This window comes from Octopus bimaculoides, chromosome 4 (genome assembly GCF_046866305.1).
Source record: "Octopus bimaculoides isolate indiv1 chromosome 4, ASM4686630v1, whole genome shotgun sequence".
Lineage (NCBI taxonomy): Eukaryota > Metazoa > Mollusca > Cephalopoda > Octopoda > Octopodidae > Octopus > Octopus bimaculoides.
This window is the reverse complement of record NC_142931.1, coordinates 139339630-139365959: the sequence shown is the minus strand read 5'-3', so window position 1 is coordinate 139365959 and position 26330 is coordinate 139339630. Positions and strand designations below refer to the sequence as shown.

The 26330-nt window shown below is 35.3% G+C and overlaps 1 protein-coding gene across 1 annotated transcript in view; it reads left to right on the top strand.

Moving 5' to 3' along the window:
• The window catches only part of LOC106876985 (uncharacterized), a 53216-nt gene extending 27121 nt beyond the window's left edge, over positions 1–26095 (top strand). Inside the window, exons 2-3 of the mRNA XM_014925758.3 lie at positions 15934–15972; positions 24908–26095. Coding sequence (XP_014781244.1) covers positions 24944–25570 — 627 coding nt within the window. The 5' untranslated portion in view covers positions 15934–15972; positions 24908–24943 and the 3' untranslated portion in view covers positions 25571–26095. The remainder of the gene's footprint in view (positions 1–15933; positions 15973–24907) is intronic.
• Positions 26096–26330: the final 235 nt, after the last annotated feature.

Here is a 26330-nt window from a genome sequence, read left to right as displayed (position 1 = left end):
TTTTTTCTTCCGTTATGAACCTCCCGACGTTGAACAGTTTTCTTCCCGCTTCTCATCACTGAAAAAAGTTTCTGTTCCCAACACACCTTCTATGCATTCACCAAACATTTAAGGCTTCAGCTATAGGTTCATATATGTATATATCTATATATACTTGTATACATACGTCTATGATATATCTAATGTTTGGATCAATTCATATGACAGTACAGTTCAAGAGCAAAACTAATATAAAAGAAATCGTTCATCTGTCCAAGTTATTCACGTGTATTTATCAACTGTCATGTTCTTTTCGAGTTTAGACTGTTGCTGTTGTTGTTAGTGTTATTGCTGTTTTTGGTGGCGGTAAATATAAATATCAACAAAAAAAAGAAAAAAAGAAAAATGGAGGTCTATATCATGAAGTTCAAGACATACATACTGCATATGGACACATATATAAAAAAACTAGAGCAGTCAAGAATTTGTCATATTGCCAATAGAAAAAAAAAATAGTTAAATAAGAAGTGTTGCTTTCAGTCGTCAGTTTAAGTTCTGATTATAGACTTTCGTCTGTTTATGTGTGAGTAAATAGATATACTCTTTTACTCTCTTTTACTTGTTTCAGTCATTTGACTGCGGCCATGCTGGAGCACCTCCTTTAGTCGAGCAAATCAACCCCAGGACTTATTCTTTGTAAGCCTAGTACTTATTCTATCGGTGTCTTTTGCCGAACCGCCAGGTTACGGGGACATAAACACACCAGCATCGGTTGTCAAGCGATGTTGGGGGGACAAACACAGACACAAACACACACACATATATATATACATACATATATATACGACGGTCTTCTTTCAGTTTCCGTCTACCAAATCCACTCAGAAGGTTTTGGTCGGCCCGAGGCTATAGTAGAAGACACTTGCCCAAAGTGCCACGCAGTGGGACTGAACCCGGAACCATGTGGTTGGTAAGCAAGCTACTTACCACACAGCCACTCCTGCGCCTACAATATGTGTATATACGCACGTGTGTGTGTGTGTGTGTGTGTGTGTGTGTGTGTGTGTGTGGAGTGCAAAGGATAACAAACCTTTATTTGGAACCAAAGTCCCAAGTTCGCTTGATGAGCGTACGTCCTATTTATTTGGCATCTTCATCTGAGAATCCGTTATATTTATGCTTAATACATTCCAGTAGATTCGAGTGCAAATATGCTAACTGTTGTTGTGTTTCGTCTCAGCAGAACTGCTTCTCACTTATGACTACTATTTGTCCATAATACACTCGATTCGTTAGCGCAAGAAATTCTGGGTCACTGGTGTTTCGACAGGTGTATTGTCAGCCAACACTACTCACACCGATAAATCTAACAAAAGCCGATGGCCGTGTTTATAATTTCAGCGAAGTGTCTGGTCGCGCTAAAATCATCACATCAAAGTAATCTTTAATACGACGGTATAGAAGACAGCTGAAGGCTATTTTCAACTAAACAGGTCTTCTTTTACAAATGTGTTTAACAGTATGCTTGTATCATTTTATTTCGTTGTTGAATTTATGAAGTAAATTAAATCATAGTAATAACTTAAATATATCTAATTAGCAGAATGTCTATAATAAATTGCATTTCATATTTAATGACTTGCCAAAGAAAAGAAAAAGTGTTATTCTTGTTTTTATTGTTTATCCTCAGGTCAGCATTAATCAAACAGACTTATGTTCAAAACCATTTTACTCTTAACAATCCTATCGATTTTAGATTGTGTATATAGGACCATATCATCAAACTGTTCATTAGCGTCTTAAAAAGATTGATACATTAAATCAGGCTTAAACAACCTTTTTTCGGGAAGATAGCCGCATGAGGCATGGCTCCTCATCAGGCGAGTTGCACTACGAAAAATATCCAAGGTGATTTTTTTTTCTTTAGGTGAGCTATTCAGAAAGTCCCTTGGGTCACCGTTTGCTCACGACTGCTTTGACCTGGGCTGGAACCCGGCCATAATAATAATAAATGACTGCTTTAGATAATACACTACCATTTCTTAAAAGTCATGTGAAAACAACATTAAAAGGCCGTAGGGCCAAACGCGATGAAATATTGAACGTCGTGATATGACGAAGCTGAACAGGGAAATAGTAGGGATCTTTTTTAAAACGGGGGCCACATTTTTCATTAACGAAACACTTTGAAACTTGGAACATTGGTAGAATGTGTCATATAAAACATCTTTTTCTCTTAGTCTTCTTTAAAAAAAAAGAAATCCATAAATTATTCCATGTTAAAGTTGTCGTATTTCTGTAATTTCAACCAATCACTGACGTCCATTCAGCCGATATACATTAAGTGCCGACTACATAAACAAACGATTCTGAAACAATTAATCCTAACCCTAACCCTAACTCTAACCCTAACCCTAACCCTAGGGTTAGGGTTAGGGTTAAAGCAAATTTAAAATGAAAAAAGCAAATAAAACGAAGAATCGTTTGTTTATGTAGTCGGCACTTAATGTATATCGACTGAATGGACGTCAGTGATTGGTTGAAATTATCGAAATAAGACAATTTTTTACATGAAATAAATTCGAATACAAAAATATTTTTCTGTTCTATAACACAAAATAGATAAGTATACGAAGTTTGAAAGTCTTTCCGTACCAAAAACACTACGTAAAACATTAATGAAAAATGTGGCCCCCGTTTTAAAAAAGATCCAATAGTAGTTTCGTCTTGTCTTTATGCTGGCTGGGATGAGAAAGTGACAAGTGACCACAGGTCACATGTGAGCAAAGAGGGGTGGTAGAGGGAGGAAGTGGAACAAAGGTGAGCGACAAGAGACAGGGAGGAAGAGTAAGTGAGAGAGATATGTATAGCAGTGAAGGGGAGAAGCAAGGACAACAGAAGGAAGCAGAACGGGAGGGGGAGATAGGTAAGAAGATAGATAGATAGATAGATAGATAGATAGATAGATAGATAGATAGACAGATAGACAGATAGATAGATAGATAGATAGATAGATAGATAGATAGATAGATAGATAGATAGAGTCGCATCAGAAATATAAAGTTGGAACTTACTTGCAAATGGACGCGTGGCGTTCGATAATATAATAGTACAAATGATATATGAGCATATGCATTTATACATACATATATGTACATACCTACATCTACATGTATATATAGATGCATACCCGGGTACAGGACGTCATATATATATATATATATATATATATATATATATATATATATATATATATATATATATATATATATATATATATATATATATATATATATATATATATATATATATATGAATATATAGATATATAGATATATCCATACATATATGTACATACCTACATGTATATGTATACATACATGCATATATGGGTACAGGACATCAAAACAAAACGTTAAACACAATGAGAAACGAAAAACGAAAACAGAAAACGAACTTTTTCGAACAACGAAAAAAAAAAAAAAACAGAAAAATGAGACATGCAACATAAAGAGTATATCCCTTCATCAGTTGTCCCTGTCCATCTACTCCGCGTTTCGATGTATGTATGAGTGTATATATATATATATATATATATATGTGTGTGTGTGTGTGTGTGTGTGTGTGTGTGTGTTTGTGTGTGTGTGTTTGTGTGTGTGTGTGTGTGTGTGTGTGTGTATGTGTGTGTGTGTGTGTATATACACATATATATATATATATATATATAACAAACGAATAGTTTATATGATCTCCTAATTAAGAGATTATGTTGTGACATGTCATTATACATTCAGTTATGTAAGATGCGCAGCATCCATAAGATTGTGCACTACATTACAATACAATAAACCTCCAAAATCGTTGGGAAATATATGCAAAATTAACATGCCATTAAAGAAATAGATAGGTTTGTTGTCTGGAGAGAAGAGAATAGCCGTTAACATGTGTGTTTTCCTCAATAATCTCCATCAGCACGATATTGTCCAGCTTTACCTCCAGTAGATAAGGGATACAGACTTATACGAAAAGAGTAGAAAAGTTGCATAACTTAAATAAAAGTGAGCTAAGAAAAATAGCTGAGAGGCCAATGGTAAATATTTGACAAATATTTACGTAGACAAATATGTGTATATTAGTTACAACACAACAAAAATTCTTGATTTATTAAAATTATATATGCGTGTGTGTGTATGTGAGTATGTATGTATATATGTGTGTGTGTGTGTGTATGTATATGTATACATATATGTATATATATATATATATATGCATATGTATGTGTATGTATATACGTACACACATCGATTCAATCGTATATACATGCGCGCATATAAATACACGTGTATGTATTCATATATAGACAAATATATATATATAATATATATATATATATATATATATATATATATATATATCCGTGTGTATATGTGTGTGTTTTGATATGTACGTATATATATATATATACATATATATATATATATATATATATATATATATAAGTTCTGCAAATTAATTCAAATTGCTTTGACAATCCAAGACGATATTTTTCGACTTCTGAAATTTCCGTACATTTTATGACCATCATTACTAGAAATTATACTGCTGGATAGTGAAATTGATACGCGATTAAGAACGAAATCTTATTTTCGTTTGCCATCAGAATTTTCACACCCAGCAACTGAAGTTATGTTCTACTTAAATTATGTTCACAGCGTTCTCTTATATAAAACTGACGTGTAGACAATATATTGGCTTCAAATTTTGGCATTAGGCCAGCAATTTCGGGGGAGGGGGCAAGTCGGTGAAATTGACCCTACTGCTCAACTGGTACTTATTTTATCGATCCCGAAATGATGAAAGGTAAAAGTCGACCTTGGTGGAATTTGAACTGAGAAGGTACAGACAGACCAAATGCCGCTAAGCATTTTTGCTGACGTGCTAACGGTTCTGCCAGCTCGCCACCTCTGTGTCTAGACAATATACTGCAGACAAGAACACGACACAATGCATTTCATTACACTACGCCACTGGAAGCAACTTATCAACACGTGTGGGGTGAGCACGTCCCACACATGAAAGTTGCAGGAATCTAACGACTAGGATTTATTTTCGCGATTATTGTCATATGTGCTATACGCCTGATTGACACTTACCAAACAATTAAGTCCCACTGGTTGCCCGAAGCTCCTCTACAGTTAGTTTCCAGCATTCATTTTAAAACAGCAGCTGTGGCAAGAATTCTTTTATGTATTTTTATTGTTGTCCGTTTGTTTCTAAATTGATATTTTTATAGTATTTCATAAGTGTAAACCATCACACTACTTACGTATTATTTTAATGTTTTCTTTGTTTCAGTCATTAGACTACGGCCATGCTGGGGCACTGCCTTGAAAGGTTTTAGTCGAACAAATCAACCTCAGTACATTTTTTTTCAATTGAGGATCTTATTGTATCTAATCCTTTGCCGAACCGCTAAGTTACAAAGACGTTAACAAACCAGCACCAGTTATCAAGTGATGGCAGAGTACAGACACAAACATACACACACATTCATACACGACGGACTTCGACACGGTTTCCATTTACAAACTTCATTCACAAGACAATGGTCAATCCCCAAGATGTTATGCATTGGGAGTGAACCCGAAACCCCTGAAACCATACTATTGCAAAGCTAGCTTGTTAACCACGCAACCATTCTTGCACTTATGTACCTCCGTTTGTTTCATTTGAGTTGTAACAATTGAGGTTTTTCTTGTGTCCCTGATTAGCATAGCTTTCTGTCACGATGCACAGGAGGGTAGCGAGACGGGCCAGACACAGCATGTAAAACAATCGTCATTAGCATCACTAAACAATTGTTGATAAGGACACCGTATTTCGTTATGAAACCTTGATATATTGCCAAGTATATTAAAGTTTTATAAGTCAATACTGTGCATACACACACCTCTACCTGCACTAGCAGTGCGATTAAAGCACTTTTTGAGGTTATTTCTTCAGATTTTCTATAGAAATTATACGCAACACTGAAAATTACGACGTTTCGTATACGCTACCAAATATAACCGTGTAATACACTTGGATATACCATTCTTACATGGCACCTATATAAGCTATGTGTTCGTGGCTGGTTAATGGGTAGGATATGATACTGAAAAGACGCAATAACTTCTGAGATATGCATATACACCCTTTATCAAGTTTTTATCTTCGATTGCATTGTTTGCGTAGATATACTCATATACAAAATGTCTTAACTTCCAGTGCAGGCGCTAATTTCTATATAAAATCTGTGAAATAACTTTAAAAAGTAAACAATGCTAAGCTAAAGTTTCATTTCTGTGAGAACTTTTTCTCGCTGTTAGAGAACTGTATAGAATAGACAGTGCGTATAATTAAGTCATATGGTTCTAAGGCTGGAAAGCGTACAAAGTACTGCTTTTAAATCTCAAGTGAGCATAATAAATATGATTCATAAATATATATTTGCGCAGCCTCTTATTCTTACTCTTGGTATGATATTTATGTATCTACAGATAATCTAGTATCTATTTTCAAATATTATTAAAGACTATTAAAAAATCGCACAAAAGAAGTATCCCGCAACATACTGCTCTAAGTAGCTATAAATCGAAGTTATTATTGATAGTTGTCGTAATCTCAAATGATCGATAATTCATTGAATCCAGCTATATGTGCATGTGTGCAGATAGGTAGATAAATAGATACTGATAGACGGATGAATAGAGACAGACAGACAGGCAAACAGACAGGCAGAGGTAGAGAAAGGAGAGGAGAGAGAGGAGAGAGAGGGAGAGAGGGAGAGAGAGAGAATATGGTGTTGAGTTTGCTTGGATTCGCTTGTTCCTGGTCCTTCACCCATCCTTGTCTTCCATGGCATTTAATAATTCCTCACGGAATTATCAAATGTACCATTTTTTTTAACAGCCGAGATATGCAGAGAAGCAATGTGGTTGGACCCTTTTGTGGCGATATTCATCTTGTACCACTAAAAATGACCTAAATGAATTGGTCACCTTGCGAAAATATAGGCGACAGTCTTCTCGCGTCACTGGATAGACAGACAGATATAAATGTCTCCCTATATATCAGCGCACAAATAAAGAAAAAAAAAAAGAAAACGTGCTCAATACACATTTATATTAGAAGGATGTGAATTTAATCTCAACATAAGTATTTCTTGCCACATGCCTGAGAAAAAAAAACCTCTACTGCACTGATTCACCCAACATTAATGTCTCCTTGGACATAGAACTTATAGGTGTCATTCATTCACCTTTTAAAAGAGAATGTGACATATATACATACATACATACACACACACATATATATATATATATATATATATATATATATATATACGCACACACACGCTCATAGACGAATACATCAACACATATATATATATTTGTATATATGTATACATATAAATAAATATTTATATATTATTTATTTTTCTTAATTTACTATTACTGAGACTTTACCGTTAAAGCTATGGTCGATTATATCGATCTCAGTACTTGTTTGCTGCTTATTTCATCGACTTTCCAAAGATGAAAGACGACACTGAATCGGGAGCAGTTTGAAATCGGAATGTAAAGAGACGCCACCAAACACCAAACAGTGTATTTGCCCACCGGCCCACCGATTCTGATACCCATAACAGATATGATTTTATGTATTCACCTGTATGTGCGTGCGTGCGTATATCCGTATCTCTGAGAAAGAAAGGAACATGATGAAAGAGTCTGATTAAGAAAAATTAAACACCTTTCCACTGTAGGCACAAGACAGGAAATTTGGTGGGAAGGAGACAGTCAATTGCATGGATCCCAGTTCTCAAATGGTACTTATTTTATTGTCCCCGAAAGGAAAAAGGTAAAATTGGCTTTGGCAGAATTTGAACTCAGAACGTAAAGCCGAAAGTAATGCTGCTAAGCATTTTGTCCGGGGTGAAATAAGAACATATTTGTAGAAAGCCTGACAAAATCGAAATGTTTTAGTAATCTACCGGTTTCACATTTTTAATAATGTTCTCAACTTTGTAATTAAAAACGAATTTTCGAGATTTCATAAGTAACTACCGATGGAGAGGTAATAATTTATTGTTATTAACAGTAATATGGGAGTCAATAAGTGGAATATTCATATTCTTCAATTAATAATAGTAATAAATATTAATGTTAATTAATTGATTAATTACATATGCACATTTAAGCACTGTTGATATTTTTATTGAATGGATCCCCTTGTTTATCCGCTACTGTTCAGATATTCTGTCACTACATTGCTATAAAGGGAAAATTTGTATTTGAATATTTAACGACGCAATCGAACTTGCTATCTATACAGTACAATTCGTTTTTTTAATGTCATTCTTCTTTGTCCTATATAATACTTTTCATATCCTGAACAAGTTCTTGCATAAATTAGGTTTCCAAATACACGGATAAAAATATTCTTTGTTTAGAAACACTCTTTGATTAAAATGAAATTTTGAAGCTTAGGGCAAGGTAAGAGAATTTCTAGTTAGGTCACCCACACTTTCTTACTGTTGGTTCTATTGTCATGGAATATGATGAGACATTTGTTAATATTCTCTTCAACAATTAATTTTCTTTTCAATTATTGTGTTTCTCTTTTAGTTCTTCTAAGTGTATGATTTTTGTAGAATCCAATTCATACTAGCAACCTTTTTCAGCATCGATACATTTTGAAGAGTATTGTTGGTTTTATTGTTTATATATGTGTATGTAAGTATGTATGTATGTGTGTATGGTATAGTATATGGTGGTTTAGCTCTGGTGTTAACTACAATTAAGTGGAAAAAAATAATTACTCAATACCATTAAGCAGAATGAAATATTAGTTATTCATGGTTGTGTTGCTACTCGGGTTTTTTTTCTTTCTAGTCTTCTAATGATGACCGGGAAGGAGAAACTCCAGGTAGCTACTCACGCTGTTTCAGCTTTTAATAAATATTTTACATATTATACGTCTGTGTGTCCAAACAACTAACTGTGATCCAAATAATTTAATCCTTCTCGAGGATAAAAAAGGGAATTTTCCTCAATAGTCTCGAAAATTTCAGTTTATTTTGATAATTACAGTAATGATTCATCTACAGTTCACCATATTTGGTTAGTGATAAACCAGCAGTGAGAGATATCCGAGAATAGCATATTAAATTATTTTTAACATATGAATATACGTTCATATACTTATAAACCATCTACTGGCTTCAAAATCATATTATAAAATATTTCTCTTACGATTCAATTTGCTAGAGAAATTAGAAAATTAATTCGCATACAGACTAACTGGACGCTAATATTTTCTACACAGGTCTTCAATTAAGTGATGGCATTAAGCAGTCCAATGTCATTTATACATTATATTATTACATGTAACATAAGTATCACAGTGAATTATCGCAATCAGGGTTAATCAGAGTTACAACAAGAACATACAAACTGAGGCTGCTCTATAGGTAACATTTTAATTTCCTTATGACATGCTGACAATAATCTAAGCATCCAGATCGATTAATCATCTGGAGATTTGTTGAGGTTAGATATATCAGCTTACAAATTTGAATATTATTGTAAGTGTGCACGCATTTGGATAAAAGTCATAAAGAGAGAGAGAGTGGGGGAGGCTTTGGTAAATTGATGATATGGCTTTGTTTCCTATTGCGAAATTGTTTCACTTATGTTCATTAATACTTTTATTAAAACCATGACTGTAACAAATTTACGTTTCTCTTCTCTTATATATGAATATATGACCTCCACATTTACATATAAATATAACAAAATAAATATATCTACCAAATTCACTAAATCCATTTGCTTAAAGTGCTATCATAGTAAAACATTCGTCTGTTACATTCTACTTCATACAGTTAATATATTTGTTGTAGTTCATATTCTTAATTAATCATGCTTCAGTGAGCAAACACCTGTTTACAGGTGACACTTGTGTGTGTTGCTGAATCACTACCCACAACTTGACAACTATTCCATTATACTGAAGCTTGCTATAGGACATGGTATGTTGCCAGTATCTTAACAACCAATTAGTTTAGCTAAACAGAATTTTACCACCGGTTCGCTGGTTGACTAAAATATTTAGCCATAGGTTCTCTATAAACTATTGCGAATTCAGCAATAAAATAGAGCATCATTAAAATATCTCTTCATTCAAATACTAGGTTGTCAAATAAGATGTTCGGTGTTTCTACTTGGCACTCCATCGTCATATGACTGAAAAAGAGGTAAAATTTATTTCAAAACCAGCAACCAAAAGCTGTAGAGAAAGAATAAAGCAACAAAAACCAATTTAAAATTATGAATATTCGTTTCAAATTTTGGCCCAAGACATGAATTTCGGGGAAGGAAATACATCGTCCCCAGTGCTCAACTGGTCCTTATTTTATCGTCCCCGAAAGGATGAAAAGCAAAGTCGATTCCGGCGGCATTTGAACTCAGAACGTAAAGTCGAAAGACATGATGCTAAGCATTTTGTCCGGTATGTTAACAATTCTGCCAGATCGCTGACTCGTATTAAAGAATTTCAAATTTTAACAAAGGCTAACAATTTCGGGCGATTACATCAACTCCAGTACTCAGCCGGTATTTATTTTATCGACCCCGGAAGGATAAAAGACAAAGTCGACCTCAGCGGAATTTGAACTGAGAACGTAAAGGCGGACGAAATTACGTTAAGCATTTTGTCCGGTGTGTTAAGAATTCTACCAGATCGCTGCCTCATACTTTGATTTCAAATTTTGGCAAAGGCCAACAATTTCGGGCGAGGTGGGGTTAGTCTATTACATCGACTCCATTACTCAGCCGCTACTTATTTTATCGACCCCGAAAGGATGAAAGACAAAGTCTGAACTGAGAACGTAAAGGCGGACGAAATGCCGCTAAACATTTTGCCCGGCATGCTAACGTTTCTGCCAGCTCACTGCTTTCCATACTTTGATATTATGATATTGGTTTGAAATTTTGACAAAGCCACAAATTTCGATGGAGTGGGTAAGTCGATTACATTAACCCACACTCCTACTAATCAACTGGCACTTATTTTATCGACCATGAAAGGATGAAAGGTAAAGTCGATCTCGGCGACGGCATTTGAACTTCGAATGTAATGATAGACGAAATGCCGCTAAGCATTTTTCCCGGCACGGTAACGATTCTACCAGCTCGCCGCTATACTTAAATATACAACTGAAATAAGGCAAAACCTAAAATATATGGTTAACTGGTGATGGTCAGCTGCGGAAAAAGTCAGTCAATATAAAAGCTGGAAGATTGATGACATTTATTTATCGTAAAGATTGTAGTATGTAATGTTTCGTTGCACTGCCCCTCCGTGTGAAAGTGGGGATATTACGATATCAAAAGGTTGCTGCGGTGATGTGAGGGAATCACAAACAAGGAAGTGAGTTTAAGAATATTAAATATTAATCATGTAACTTTACCCTGTTCAAAGGACCAATGGTCTGCGGAGAAAGATGAAACGTAATACAATTATGTTCATAGTCATATAAACGCGCTGCGTGGAGGCGCAATGGCCCAGCGGTTAGGGCAGCGGACTAGCGGTCGTAGGATCGCGGTTTCGATTCCCAGACCGGGCGTTGTGGGTGTTTATTGAGCGAAAATAGCTAAAAGCTCCACGAGGCTCCGGCAGGGGATGGTGGCGAACCCTGCTGTACTCTTTCACCACAACTTTCTCTTACTTCCTGTTTCTGTTGTGCCTGTAATTCAAAGGGTCAGACTTCTCACACTGTGTCACGCTGAATATCCCAGAGAACTACGTTAAGGGTACACGTGTCTGTGGAGTGCTCAGCCACTTGCACGTTAATTTCACGAGCAGGCTGTTCCGTTGATCGGATCAACTGGAACCCTCGACGTCGTAAGCGACGGAGTGCCAACAACAAACGCACAGCATCATAATTTCTTTTAAGATATCTGTGACTGTGATTATGTTTATAATAATAGGAAGAAATTCATTCCAATACTGACAACATATGCGACATTATTTTTACCTTTTTGTTTTTTCATGTCATTTCGATCATATATTTTTTTTCTCTCTTTTAATATTGATTCAAATATTTTTGAGTTACATGAATGAATGGCGGGAAGGTAAAGCAACACGTCAAACAGAACTCTACTTGTTTTAACCTTTTATTAATAATCCAATTAGCGGAATGTTTACGTTATATTTTCAAAAATATGGGTATTTATATACAGTTTGATTTTTTTTGTTGTTTGTTTGTTTTAATTTAGTTATATAAGTCTATAAAACTGTATGCCGTTTGAAGCAGTAGAAATAAATTCGTAAACTTTTCAGTGAGAAATAATACATTTTTATCATATGATTTCATATTAATTTTGTTATATCACGGGTGGGTCATTATGCCAATAATAAACACACACACCTGTTTTACTTCACTTCTTTATTATTCGTCAATTAGTAAACAATTTAACCAATTAACTAATCGATTGTTTCATTACTTGATTAATCAATAAGTTATTCTTGTCTGTCTTCTTCTTCCCATTCGCGACCTCGTCAAAACTTACCTGGAGTAGAGATGTCATATCATTGAAGCTAATGGCAACGAAAGAACTTTGGCAAACTTAACTCATTGGTTGATTAACTTTCTGATTAATCAAACGTTTGATTCGTTAATTAGTCAAACAGTTAACCAATTGGCTAATAAAAATTTAAAAAATTAATATAGAACCAGTGCGAATGTGTATTATTGACATAATGAACCTCCCGAGATACAACAAAATCTGGTTCGACACACGAGTTCACATCAATAATCTTGCAAATCAAATCCAAAAGCGAAAGATTAACGTTAATCTATTGCATTGAATAAAAGCTATAATCTATTACAGTTTAGAACAACTTAATTTGTAATTGATTAAAATTAGATATCTTCAAACGTATCACATTGTTTTTTGGTGGTCTTCTTTTTTTTTGTTTTTTTTCGAATTTTTTCACAGTATTTCGCTTTTTAGAAAGATAATATTGAAAGAGTAAACAGAAGTGCTTAAATACACTATAGTAGTTAGTTCCGAACTTCTAACATTACGAGCTGAAATTCCGCTGCGGTCAAAGTTACGTTTCATCTCTCAAGAGTAAATAAGAAAAGTATATAATTGAATAGAGATCGAACTAAACACCGATAGATTGGTTTAGCACGGATGATAAGAGAAACACGTACAACCTATACATTTAAAATCTTTTATAATTTACAGTCATAATTTGTGTAATATAGATAGATAGATAGATAGATAGATGGATAGATAGATAGAATGATAGATAAGCGTGTGTGTGTGTGTGTGTGTTGTTATGTAATAATACAGAATATATTGGCATACATATATCATAAGTTGTTCATTGACAGGAATTTGACTTTACAATTCTAAAACAACAACGGTTTCGTTTATTCTTTTAAAATATCCGATTCTTTTTCTCGCAGTGTTGATCTTGTAATATTTTACTTTATTTACCAATTCATTGTCAAATCGTTTATGAGCACGTTCATGCCATCAGCATCACCAAGTCAAAGCTTATATTTCATTTTAGATATGTTCAGCTTTATTGTACAGTATTGTTCACATCTGCCATTGTTCCTCACATCCAATATATCCAACTATCAATGGACAAACTGCCGCTGGTTTTGTTCAGTTTATGTATTATTGTTTAATGTATAATTGATTTTTCTATTTAATATAAACACTAAGCTATACGTTTTGCGGAAGGGCTAAAGTCGATTAAATCAATCCAGTGCTTATTTTATCAACCCCAGACGGATGAGAGGCAAAATCGGCATTCGGCAGGAATTGAACTCAAGACGTTTTGTTCTTAAGTATTTTGTCCAGTGCTTTATTGATTCTGTCATCTACAGATATAGACATCTCGCCTCCCTCAAACGCTTTGATCCAACTGTCACAATCCACGATATGAGAATGGGGTCAAAGGGTGGTACTCATTCTCAGCTGAGTAAACTGTAACGTGAACTGAAGTGACTTGCTCAAGGACACAAAATGCTCCTAGTTCCGGAATTGAACCCACTATATTATGATCGTGAGCTGAAGTCTCTAACCACTTGGACACAGCATTTACCTAATACTAATATAAAGCTGTGGGTTTTATGGAAGGACTAAAGTCAATTAAGACCATTTAACGCTTAATTTATCAACCGCAAACTGGTGAATGGCAAAGTCGACTTCACTAGGAATTGAACTCAAGGCATCAGATATTTTGTTCTGAGGCATTTTGTCCAGTGCTCTATCGGTTCTGCCATCCACTGCGTCTATGTGTTTGATTATTTGCGTCAGTGTGCGTTTAAGTGTCTATCTCAAAAGCGTCTCAAGTTCGGAAAGTCCTAAAGGTTTTGCCAATTACTGGTACTCCGTTGGTTACTACGACGAGGGTTCCAATTGACCCGATCAACAGAACAGCCTGCTCGTGAAATTAACGTGCAAGTGGCTGAGCACTCCACAGACACGTGTACCCTTAACGTAGTTCTCGAGGATATTCAGCGTGACACTGTGACAAGGCTGACCCTTTGAATTACAAGCATAACAGAAACAGGAAGTAAGAGTGAGAGAAAGTTGTGGTGAAAGAGTACAGCAGGGTTCGCCACCATCCCCTACCGGAGCCTCGTGGAGCTTTAGGTGTTTTCGCTCAATAAACACTCACAACGCCCAGTCTGGGAATCGAAACAGCGATCCTATGACCGCGAGTCCGCTGCCCTAACCGCTGGGCCATTGCACCTCTACAGACTTAACCATAAACATGCAATTAACCGCACTCCCTAAAATTTCTGGCTTTATACCAAAGTCTGAAACCGCTATAATAAATTGTGATAACATCAGGTCTGTAAAGGTGGTACTGATGGTAACGCACTGAGCAGTAATTAATTTCGTTGATTACTGACGGAGTTTAAATCCTTCCAGTCAGCTTCGACATTGCATTTTATCCCACCGTTGGCCCGCAAGAAATATTTACTATATTCACTATATTCACTTCAATAGAATACAGCTACACCAACACATCATCTGTGTGAGAAGTTGAAATTTATACAAGGTCATTTCATTTGATTTACTGGGAAATAAATTTCTTCCGTAGTGTCTTGTATGCCTAAATTCTTATATATATCTCTATGTGTGTCCCTGTGCTTCTAGTTTTCTCCAACCTTCTCTAACTCATAAAACTTTCTCTCTCGTATATACTCCTCTTCCTTTCAAAATAAATTTGCGTGATCTATGTTTATGATACCAAATAGTTCGTCTCCTTAGTTAAGTACGAATTCCATCGACCACCCCAAATTTTTCATTCATTTGAAAGTGCATGAGCGAAACATTTGGCCATCTATAACGAATCATTTTAATTATTATAATATATATGTCTGGATTTTGTGTGTAAAAGTGAGCGAAAGAGAGAGAGAGAGAGAGAGGGGGGGGGGGATTTATAAAAGCTTTAAAATGACTGGATATTACTGAAGGAAGCTATTATAATATTATAATAGCCCCTGAGTCGACCGATGCCTTGTGGATGAATATGGTAAACGGAAACTGTATGTGTGCGTGTTTGTGTCTGTGTATGTGTGAGAGTAAGTACATATGCATATACTTCTTTGTATTTGTCTCCCCTACACCACTTCACAAACTGGTATTGGTTTGTTTACGCCCGCGTAACTTAGTGGTTCGGCAAAAGAGAATGATAGAAACAGATAAGTGTTGGGGGTCGACTTTGTTCAAGTAAAATTCTTCAAGACGATATCTCAGCATAACTGAAACAAGTAAACGATGAAAGATAAAAGATAACCATATAAGCATGATACGTTTAGTAAAACAAAAAAAGACATGACAATAATATGTTTGTTTTTCTATTATTTTTCAGGAGCTGTCACTGAGGCTGGCTGTCTGAGTTCTTTATGTTGTAAGTATGGCTTAAATATATATTTTTTTATTCATGGATAAGTGAGCGGAGAAAGAGCAGTAACAGAATAAGTTCGATGTTTCATATCAACTGCTGTACTTCGGTGTCTGGCTGTAGTGTGGCGAATTGATAGAGGCCTTAGAGCATGAGACAAAATATTCCCAGACCCGGCGGTGTGTTGTGCTCTTGAGCAAAGCACTTTATTTCACATTTCTCCAGTTCACTGAGACGGACCGGCGTCCCATATAAGTTGTCACGGTCAATTAAACCGCATTGAAACCGGGTAGCCAGCTCTATGAGACCTTCCACTCAAGATAGTACTCTCATTTGTTACGGCTGAGTTCAAATCTCACTGCAGTCAATTTTACCTTTTATCAATTCGGGGTTGATAAAATAAAATATCAATCTATGACGGTGGTTTGACGGGATTGTTAAAACTTCAGAAGAGATGATGATTTGTAATATTTCTGAGATTTGGGGTAGTGGACTTCCTCCACCAGTTAGTCTGACACTGCCATCTGAAGTCTCCGATTTAAGGATAATTTTCTCCCTTCCACCGATCAGTTTCGAAAACTTCGATAGAAATTAAGGTTTCTGCTCGCTTTCCTTTCCTCCTTGACTTTACAGTAAACAAAAATTGGATGAACCTGGGTGTAATGAAAGAATTCCAGACGTTAGTATGATAATTGTCAGAAGGAATGACTTGCAATAAGTCTTTGGTGATGGAGGTCTTAAAAGGGAAGAAACTATTAGTGTGACCAAAGGAATATAGATGTGTGAATCTGTTTGTGTGCAACCAGCTAATTCAGATTAGCAGAGACCAATGTAGAAGTGGCAGTGAGATGAGATGATATATCTGCGTGGTAGAAGTCAATGCCTGTTTGTCAGTAAATGTTCCTTTCTCCTGCGCTCTTTCTTTCTCTTAGTCTCTCTGCCTGCCTCTCTCCCTCTCCCTCCCCCCCTCTCTCTCTCTCTCTCTCTCTCTCTCTCTCTCTCTCTATATATATATATATATATATATATATATATATATATATATATATATATTTATATATATGTGTGTATATATATATTTCTCGCTCTTTCTCGCTTTTATATATATATATATATATATATATATATATATATATATATATATTTCTCGGTCTTTCTCGCTTTCTTTTGGTGTTAATCAAATTTGATAAAACACATCGAAAATCTGCAAATTCTCAGAGATTAGCTTGAATTTGTCCAGTTTCTCTTTAGTACTTGATAGACTTTTGGTACACCATTTACTAATACATACTAAAGAGAATTGTTTTTCTTTTTTCATATCAGTTCTTGTTTTCAACTTTAACTCTATCATACATGCCAAATATGGTTAGATTTTAGTTTGCAAACTATTTTAACTTGCTTCACTGTGTTTCCAAGCAATGTATTCTTAAACATATTCTCAGTTTAATGCATTAAGGAATGTGGTGGCAATTTTCAATAATAGTTCTCGACATCAAGTGCCAAATCTATGAAAATATTTTCCCATCGTCAGCTTTAGTCTACAAAGCTCCAAACTTAAGTTCAAACCTAATAAAATTTAAGAACCACAAAATTTCAGTTCTTTGTTCACTTTAATATGTAGATATTCTTCAGGATTGCCAAGTATTTCGAAAACCACTCACTGAAATAAATTACGTGCTTTGTCAAATAAATTCGTTCGTTTTCGTTAAGTTTTGTTAGTATTTTTTTTTTCTTTTTTTAAGCCTAGTACTTATTCTAAAGTTTTTTGAGTTTTTTTTTTTTTTGTCGAACTGCTAGATTACAGGAACGTAGACAAATCAAAACCGGTTGTCACACGGTGGTGGACAATAGACACAAACACACACATAAATTATTAAGGTGGGTATTCGCAATTTATGCTTTAATTACGACTATACTTATATTATATATATATATCCCCCCCCCCAAAAAAAAAAACGGAACAAGAACGTAACGGACGACAATTAAAACATACGGACAGATACACGATACAAAAACGGACAGGAAAAACCAGGAATGATTATTCGTAGCCCTCTGTTCATCAGTCAAGCTTCCAATTATCATTACAGTGTCGGTCTATTACACTTGAGACTGTTCAAAATTGGAGGCCTCAAAAATCTAAGCTAAGAGCATTAAATTTGGGAAGAAAGCAAGCGATTGTGTACTACAACACAGACAAATAAAAACGAGAAAACGGAGAAAATGTTACACGATTACAAATACAAACAAGAAGAGAATAACAACAGGTGTCTTTCGACTAATAAGGACAAGGTAAGCTGAGCTGAGCTGAGGTGTGGAGTGAAAGCCTTGAGGCAAAACATAGATGAAAGTCAGGAGACAGGAAAATAAAGCGTTGTACGGGCAGTGGTCAGACCGAGAAAGAAAGATTATACTTGGCCGAGCACCGGCCACGTGGAAGGAACAAAGAGAGTAGGGGCAGATGAATTGAAGAATTAGGGAAGGAACTAGAAGGAGAGAGAGTGAGAGAGAGAGACAGACAGACAGACAGAGAAACAGAGGGGGGAGGGAGAGAGAGAGAAAGGAAGGGACAGAGGGAAAGGTACAAGGGAGATAACGAAGGAAAGTAGAGAGATAAAAGTAGGAGAATGCCAAGAAATGTGAGAGAGGAGGAGCGAGAAAAAGAAAAGAGGAAAGAAAGAAGATTGTACATGGGGGATTAAAAGGAGAAAAATGTCGTACAGGATTTAGATAATGCTTATAAGGTGAGCAAAAGGTGTATGTACGCCGCTATTTGTATATATAAATAAAAAACCGGAATAAGAACTAACGGACGACAATAAAAACAGGATGGATCATTCGTGGTTCATCAGTCAAGCTTCCAATTATCATTACAGTTTCGGTCTGTTACACTTGAGGTTGTTTAAAATTAGCCGGCCCCATGTCGGCCCGAAGATGTAGTAGAGGAAACTTACGCAAGGTGCCACGCAGTGGGACTGAACCTGGAACTATGTGGTTAGGAATCAAGCTTTTAACTACATTTATTTTTTTGTTTTAAATAGTGGGAATAAAAACGAACAAATTTATCTGACAACCCAACAGAGCGATTACTTCGCGGACATTTTAAAAGGTATTGATTATTCAAGTAATAATTTATAGTGCCTGGAGAAAGCTAATATTATGGACCCGTGAACAATTGTGAGAATTGTGTATGAAAAGATGCTGTTTAACAATATGGAAATAGAGTGCAAGGGTTTTTGGGAACAACTGCTAATTAGAATAAATCATAGATTTACGAGAATGTTAATGTGAGGATTCCGATACAAATTTATAACGACATCTCGTAAAGACTATTCTTAAGTTAACACGCATGAACGGAAGGATCAGCAACGGTTGTTTAGTGGGAGGTTATTGGCTGAATTCGAAAAGATCAATTAAGAATTATCGATTTTGAAGTTAAAATATTTAAGAAATGTTTTACATGAAGAGGTTAGTCATTTCTCCACTTAATAAAAATACAGAAAAGTCTGGCGTTGAATTTGCATAGCGATTTCGTTGTCGAATTTCTTTAAAATTATAACCATTATATAATTATATGATGGCAATGGTGAAATCCATAAAATTATAACCCTCATTAATATTATTCATCAACTTCACCTTTAATGTGTTCACAAATTCCATCGTAATAATAATAATAACAATAATAGTAATAGTAATAATAATAATAATAATAATAATAATAATAATAATAATGATAATAATAATGATAATCCTTTACTTGTTTCAGTCATTTCACTGCGGCCATGCTGGGGCACCGCCTTTAGTCAAGCGAATCGACCCCAGGACTTATTCTTTGTAAGCCTAGTACTTATTCTATCGGTTCTCTTTTTGCCGAACCGCTAAGTTACGGGGACGTAACACACACCAGCATCGGTTGTCAAGCGAAGTTGGGGGGGGGGCAAACACAGACACACATACATATACACACACACACACACACATATATATATATATACATATATACGACGGGCTTCTTTCAGTTTCCGTCTACCAAATCCACTCACAAGGCTTTGGTCGGCCCGAGGCTATTGTAGAAGACACTTGCCCCAAGGTGTCTTCTAATAGTAATAATAATAATAATAATAATAATAATAATAATAATAATAATAATGATAATAATAATAAACTTCAGTAGTATCATCAACATAGTCAATACCGTTAGCATCATCACTATAGCAACAGCAACAATTACCGTTGACACTATCAGCAACATCAGTGTCGTCATCGTCGTCGCCTATTTAGTTACAACTAGTATTATAATGGCTCTTTGCATATATTCATCAACAGTAATGATAACATCATATGTAAATATAAAGATTAGAAAGAGCAATGACCACAGCATGGATAATTACTTCGATATCAACTTCATAATCACAGATAATTTATAAATAAAACATTCCGAGGTTTTTAATTTTCAACTTCTTCGTATTAATATTAACAGTCATATAATTAAATAACAGCATAAGGTGGGAAGCTGCGCTGAATTTGCATAGCTATTTCGTCTATCTTTACTTTTTCAGCTCAAGTTCTGTCGAGATCGACTTTGCCTTTCATCCTTTCGAGATCGATAAAATAAGCAGCAGTCAAATACTGAAGTCGATGTAATCATTTCCCTCCCACCCACCCACCCACCCCCCGCCCTGCTGTCCTCAAAGGTTTCTAGCCCTGTTCCAAAATTTGAAACTCTAATTAAATAGCAACATTCAGTTTCCCATCATAAGGATTTGATGCACAATTTAAACAGGTTTTGGTACTAGGTTATCGCAGAAAAATTTCTGAAGAAAATTATCTGAGAGACGGAACTCTATTTTATGTGATATCTGCTTCAAAGTTTGGCAAAAGGCCGGCAATTTTATCGAATTCGAAAGAATGCAAGGCAAAGCCGACTTCAGTGAAATTTGAACTCAGAATATTAGGGGCCGGAAGAAATGCCATTGAGAAATTTTGTCTGACGTGCTAACGTTTCTTATTTCTTTACTGCCCACAGGGGGCTAAACACAGAGGGGACAAACAAGGACAGACAAACGGATTAAGTCGATTATAACGACCCCAGTGCGTAACTGGTACTTATTTAATCGACCCCGAAAGGATGAAAGGCAAAGTCGACCTCGGTGGAATTTGAACTCAGAACGTAGCGGCAGACAAAACACAGCTAAGCATTTCGCCTGACGTGCTAACGATTCTGCCGGCTCGCTGCCTTTTGTCGTATAATCGAAACAAATATCAAACCGAATGTTACACAAAAAGTTATCGAAAATAGACAGTGGAAACTTTTCCCAGCATCTGTAAAATTTATAGAATAAGAATCGGAGTGGAAGCCATCGGTACACACTACAGATGAACGGTCTGACGAAACTCCTTATCCAAGTGATAAAAGACTGATGAATTCCGCACAAGCAACTTAGCTGGCATCTTTTCATAAGAGACACAGTAAAAGTTTTTGCTTGTGACCTATTTTCTTGAAGTTCTCAAGGGCTTTAGAGCCATTGTACGTCCGATTTCTTCTCTTTCCCAGCATATGTAGAATTTATAGAATAAGAATCGGAGTGGAAGCCATCGGTACAGACTACAGATGAACGGTCTGACGAAACTTCTTATCCAAGTGATAAAAGACTGATGGATTCCGCACAAGCAACTTAGCTGGTATCTTTTTATAAGAGACATAGTAAACGGGTTTTGCTTGTGAGCTACGTTTCTTGAAGTTCTCAAAGGCTTTAGAGCCATTGTACGTCTGATTCCTTCTCTTCACACGACAGCGATATATAAGGACATCCAGACTCACGAAATTCACTCTACAATTTTCTTACCAACGTAAATAACCACTAATTTTTCTGCGGCTCTGTTGTTAATTTTAATTTCATTACCTTTTTTTTTATGTGCTGGACTACTATAGAAACAGAAAGAAAATCAGCGTTTGTTGAAGCTTGGATCTAACTTTGGAGTGAATTATTTAACTTTTTCAATGCGTACTTAAGTTCCGTGGTCCTCATCCACACAAAAAATGGAAGTGCTATTTTCTACTCCTCTACTCCCTTTTCATATTCACCACTAAAAGTATTTGATGTTTGCTCTGTAAAGTGATATTTGATTAAATGTAGAAGCGTATGGCTTAGTGGTTAGGGTGTTGGACTCATGATCGTAAGATTGTGGTTTCAATTCTTGGACTAGGTGATACGTTGTGTTCTTGAGCAAACCACTTCATTTCACGTTGCTCCAGTCCACTCAGCTGGCAAAAATTAGTGATCCTCTGACGGACCGGCGTTCCATCGAGGTGAGGAATTTATACGCCATGATAAAAGGGGAAACCGGCTCTTATGTGTCGACATGACTCGAGAACGTACCTTTACCCTTTTATATATATATATATATATATATATATATTAAATACGTGAAAGATCTAAGAAAACTTGAAAAGTTGTCTTTTGTAAAAAGTACCACTGAGGTTGTCTCCGCTTTTCGCAGCATACAAAAAAATATCTTAAGCCATGGGGTAAAACTACTTTACGCGGTTATCGGTCAGAGAACATGGAGCGAATATAACCCCTTTCCGCGTCCAAAGATTTAAGGCCCTAAAAACAAGCATTTTTTTTTTTCTGTGAGAATATGGCATGTGAAAATGTTTTCATGTGCTATGTTGAAACTATCATATCTTACAAATACTGAAATCAGGAATTCAAAATTGGACTTGGCATAAGCAACTTCAACTTATATTTATTGTTAATCCACCTCCATTAGACGGTGCAAGGTTGGGAATATAGTAGTAGTAGTAGTAGTAGTAGTAGTAGTAGTTGTTGTTGTTGTTGTTGTTGTTGTTATTGTTGTTTAACTCCAAGTCAATTTAGATTGAGAAAAAGGCAGTGTCTATCCCAATGTTTTTTGTTTTGTTTTTTAATTTATATCACCTAATGTATTCTTTATTCAAATCAGAAAAGTTGTGATTTACGAATGATTTTTGCTACTCTTTATTTAAATCAGAAAAGTTGTGATTTACGAATAATTGCGTTGTGATTTACGAATGATTGTTGACGCTCTTTATTTAAATCAAAGAGGTTGTGATTTACGAATAATTGTGTTGTGATTTACGAATGATTTTTGCTGCTCTTTATTTAAATCAGAAAAGTTGTGATTTACGAATAATTGCGTTGTGATTTACGAATGATTGTTGACGCTCTTTATTTAAATCAGAAAAGTTGTGATTTACGAAAGATTGTGTTGTGACTTACGAATGATTGTTGCCGTTCTTTATTTAAATAAGAAAAGTTGTGATTTACGAATGATTGCATTGTGATTTACGAATGATTGTTACCGCTCTTTATTTAAATCAAAAAAGTTCTGATTTACGAATGATTGTGTTGTGATTTACAAATGACTGTTGCCGCTCTTTCTAGTCGGGTGAGCGGCTGCCTAGAGGCTCCCCTGCTGTTTCGTTGTGACAATAGTTCTTTTGTGTAATCCAACGTACCATCGACAAATGCCGTACACATAGTATTTCTTTACGACCTTCTTGAAAAACGTATATATATAGCAAGCAGTGCTTTTAACATTCGAGAAGAGCAAAAGACATGGACAGCAAGCACTTGTCTAAAGTGAATCGTATTACCCACTCCTTACTAGATTCAGTAGGCTTTGTGTTTCCATTTTCTTTTTGCACTTTCATCAATGACTAAACGAACAAATACAAATATAACAATGGCTTCTATTTATCCTAAATATTAATGCTGGGTTCGGTTTCTTTTGCTGTTTGTTCACTGTTTCAAATTACATTCCATCACGGAAATACTAACAACGCTACTGGGAAAATGGCGTTTGCTTAACTCGGACGTTGATTCCAGTTCAGTGTTATTTGCTGTTCTCAAATAGTAAGTCTTCAACTTGTTACGAAACAATTACACTCTCGATTTTTCTCGTTTCCAATTTCCTAAACTCATGTTGTGTTTGAAAATATTATGTGTGGTATTTTAATTGTTATTATAATAATAGTTAAACATAAAATTGTAGATGAAGGAAAAAAAAAAACAACTTGGTTGAAATTGGATGTTTAGAAACGCCGAAAAAAATGCACACACGCACACACGCACACACATTTGTGTGTGTCCGCATGTTTGTATGTGTGTGTGTGTGTACTTTGAAAAACCTCTCTAGATCCAAAAACAGCCGTTTATTTCCAGAGAGAAATGCCGTGAGTGAAAATGAGAACGAAAGGAAAAGAGAGAGGACTCTTGCACAAAATACATATCGGCATTTCCTCCGTCTCAATATTCGGAGTTCAAATTCTGCCAGAGTCGACTTTGCTTTTCATCCCTTCCGAGGTCGATAAAATAAGTACCAGTTACGTACTAGGGTAAATGTAATCGACATAGCACTTTCCTCAGAATTGCTAGCCTTGTGCCAAAATTTGAAGTCATCATCATCATCATCATCATCATCATCATCATCATTATTATTATTATTATTATTATTATTATTATTATTATTATTATTATCATTATTATTATTATTAAGGCGATGAGCTGGTAGAATCGTTAGCGTGCTGGATGAGATGCTTAGCAATATTTCCGCCGGTCGCTACGTTCTGAGTTCAAATTCCGCCGAGATTGACTTTGCCTTTCATCCTTTCGGAATCGATGAAATAAGTACCAGTTGAACACTGGGGTCGATGTAATCGACTCATCCCCTTCCCCCAAATCACTGCTCTTGTGGAAAAATTTGAAACCATTACTATTGTTGTTGTTGTTGTTGCTGTTATTATTATTATTATTATTATTATTATTACAATTATTTCTTCCTAGTGCCTTTAAATTAATAATTCTTCAACCTTACCTTTGCTCTCTTTATCCTTTTGTTTTTATATATTTACATATATCTTTTGTGTCTATATTTTCGTTCTTTTTTTTTCTATTTACAGAGATTGACCAATTTTTTGAATAATTTTCGTGCCACCATGTTGAAATCAATACTTATAATGTCAGTACTACTTTCTCTAATGATTCCAAATATGGTTCTATGCAGAAATCGGCCTGACACTTTAAACTCAGTATTCCTTTCCAATGATTACGAAACTGGAGATAAAAAATTATCTGCCTACGACGACGGCACATTTCGCAGTGACTTTGATGACAGTGGGGGTGTTACTGGCGAAGGTTCTAAAACTAAACAACTTCTATATAAAATTCAAAATGATATAAACAGCAATGACGTCGAAGAGGACTTGGGTAAGAACAACGACGAATATTACTATAATAATGACAATGGTAATATTGCTACGAAGACTGATGGCGAGAAGAAATTGAAGTTGTTAACATTGTATCCAGCTTTGCAGAAAAGACAAGACACATCCACGAACAAAGATCTTTACAGCATCACAAAAGACGACTTTGAAAATGAACCCTTTTTTGACCCAGTGTGTAGGTGCTGGATCACTAATAACGATAGACATATGATGAACAGGCGTCAAGGTTACTCGATCAACGCACCACTCACGGCAATCGCAAGAATTCTGGAAGAGTCACGAAAACGAATGGAGAAAAATAAAATCAGGGAAAAACTTTTGGACATCGGCCGGAAATAAGAAAATAAAAGCCAAAGAGCTTAATGAAGAAACTGTGGGAAAATGGTGAGATTTAGTAAGAAGTAAATTTAAATTGGCGATCATAAAATATAACATGTATCCATGCAAATAAGTTCAGACAATGGAGTTTGTAAATATGACCCACGATTTCGGATAGAATATTCAGATTGACTGCAATATCTCTAACATTCCTACTTATAAAATACATCCCCAACACACGCACACATACAAATACACACGCAGGTACACGTACTTACATACACACACACGAGTAAAATATGCATATATGTACATGCATTTAAGCATACACTTGTAAATTCGAGTGTAATTATAGGTACGTAATGTGCGCATATATGCATGTATAATTTGTCTAAATACATATACGTATATATTTAAATACAGCCACGCATACACGCACGTATATGCACACACGCATAAATATATATGCATATATATATATATATTATACTTTTACATGCATGTGTATATACATGTGTATGTATGTATATATACATATATATATATGTACATATATATATATGTATATATATATATATATATATATATATATATATATATATATATATATATATATATATATATATATATATATATATCTGTGTGCCTGTGTCATTTTTACTCCACACATATATACATGAATATATATTGTATTTGCGCGCGAGTGTGTATATATGTTTTGTTCATGTGTATATCCATACATCAATTTATATATACATATATATATATATATATATATATA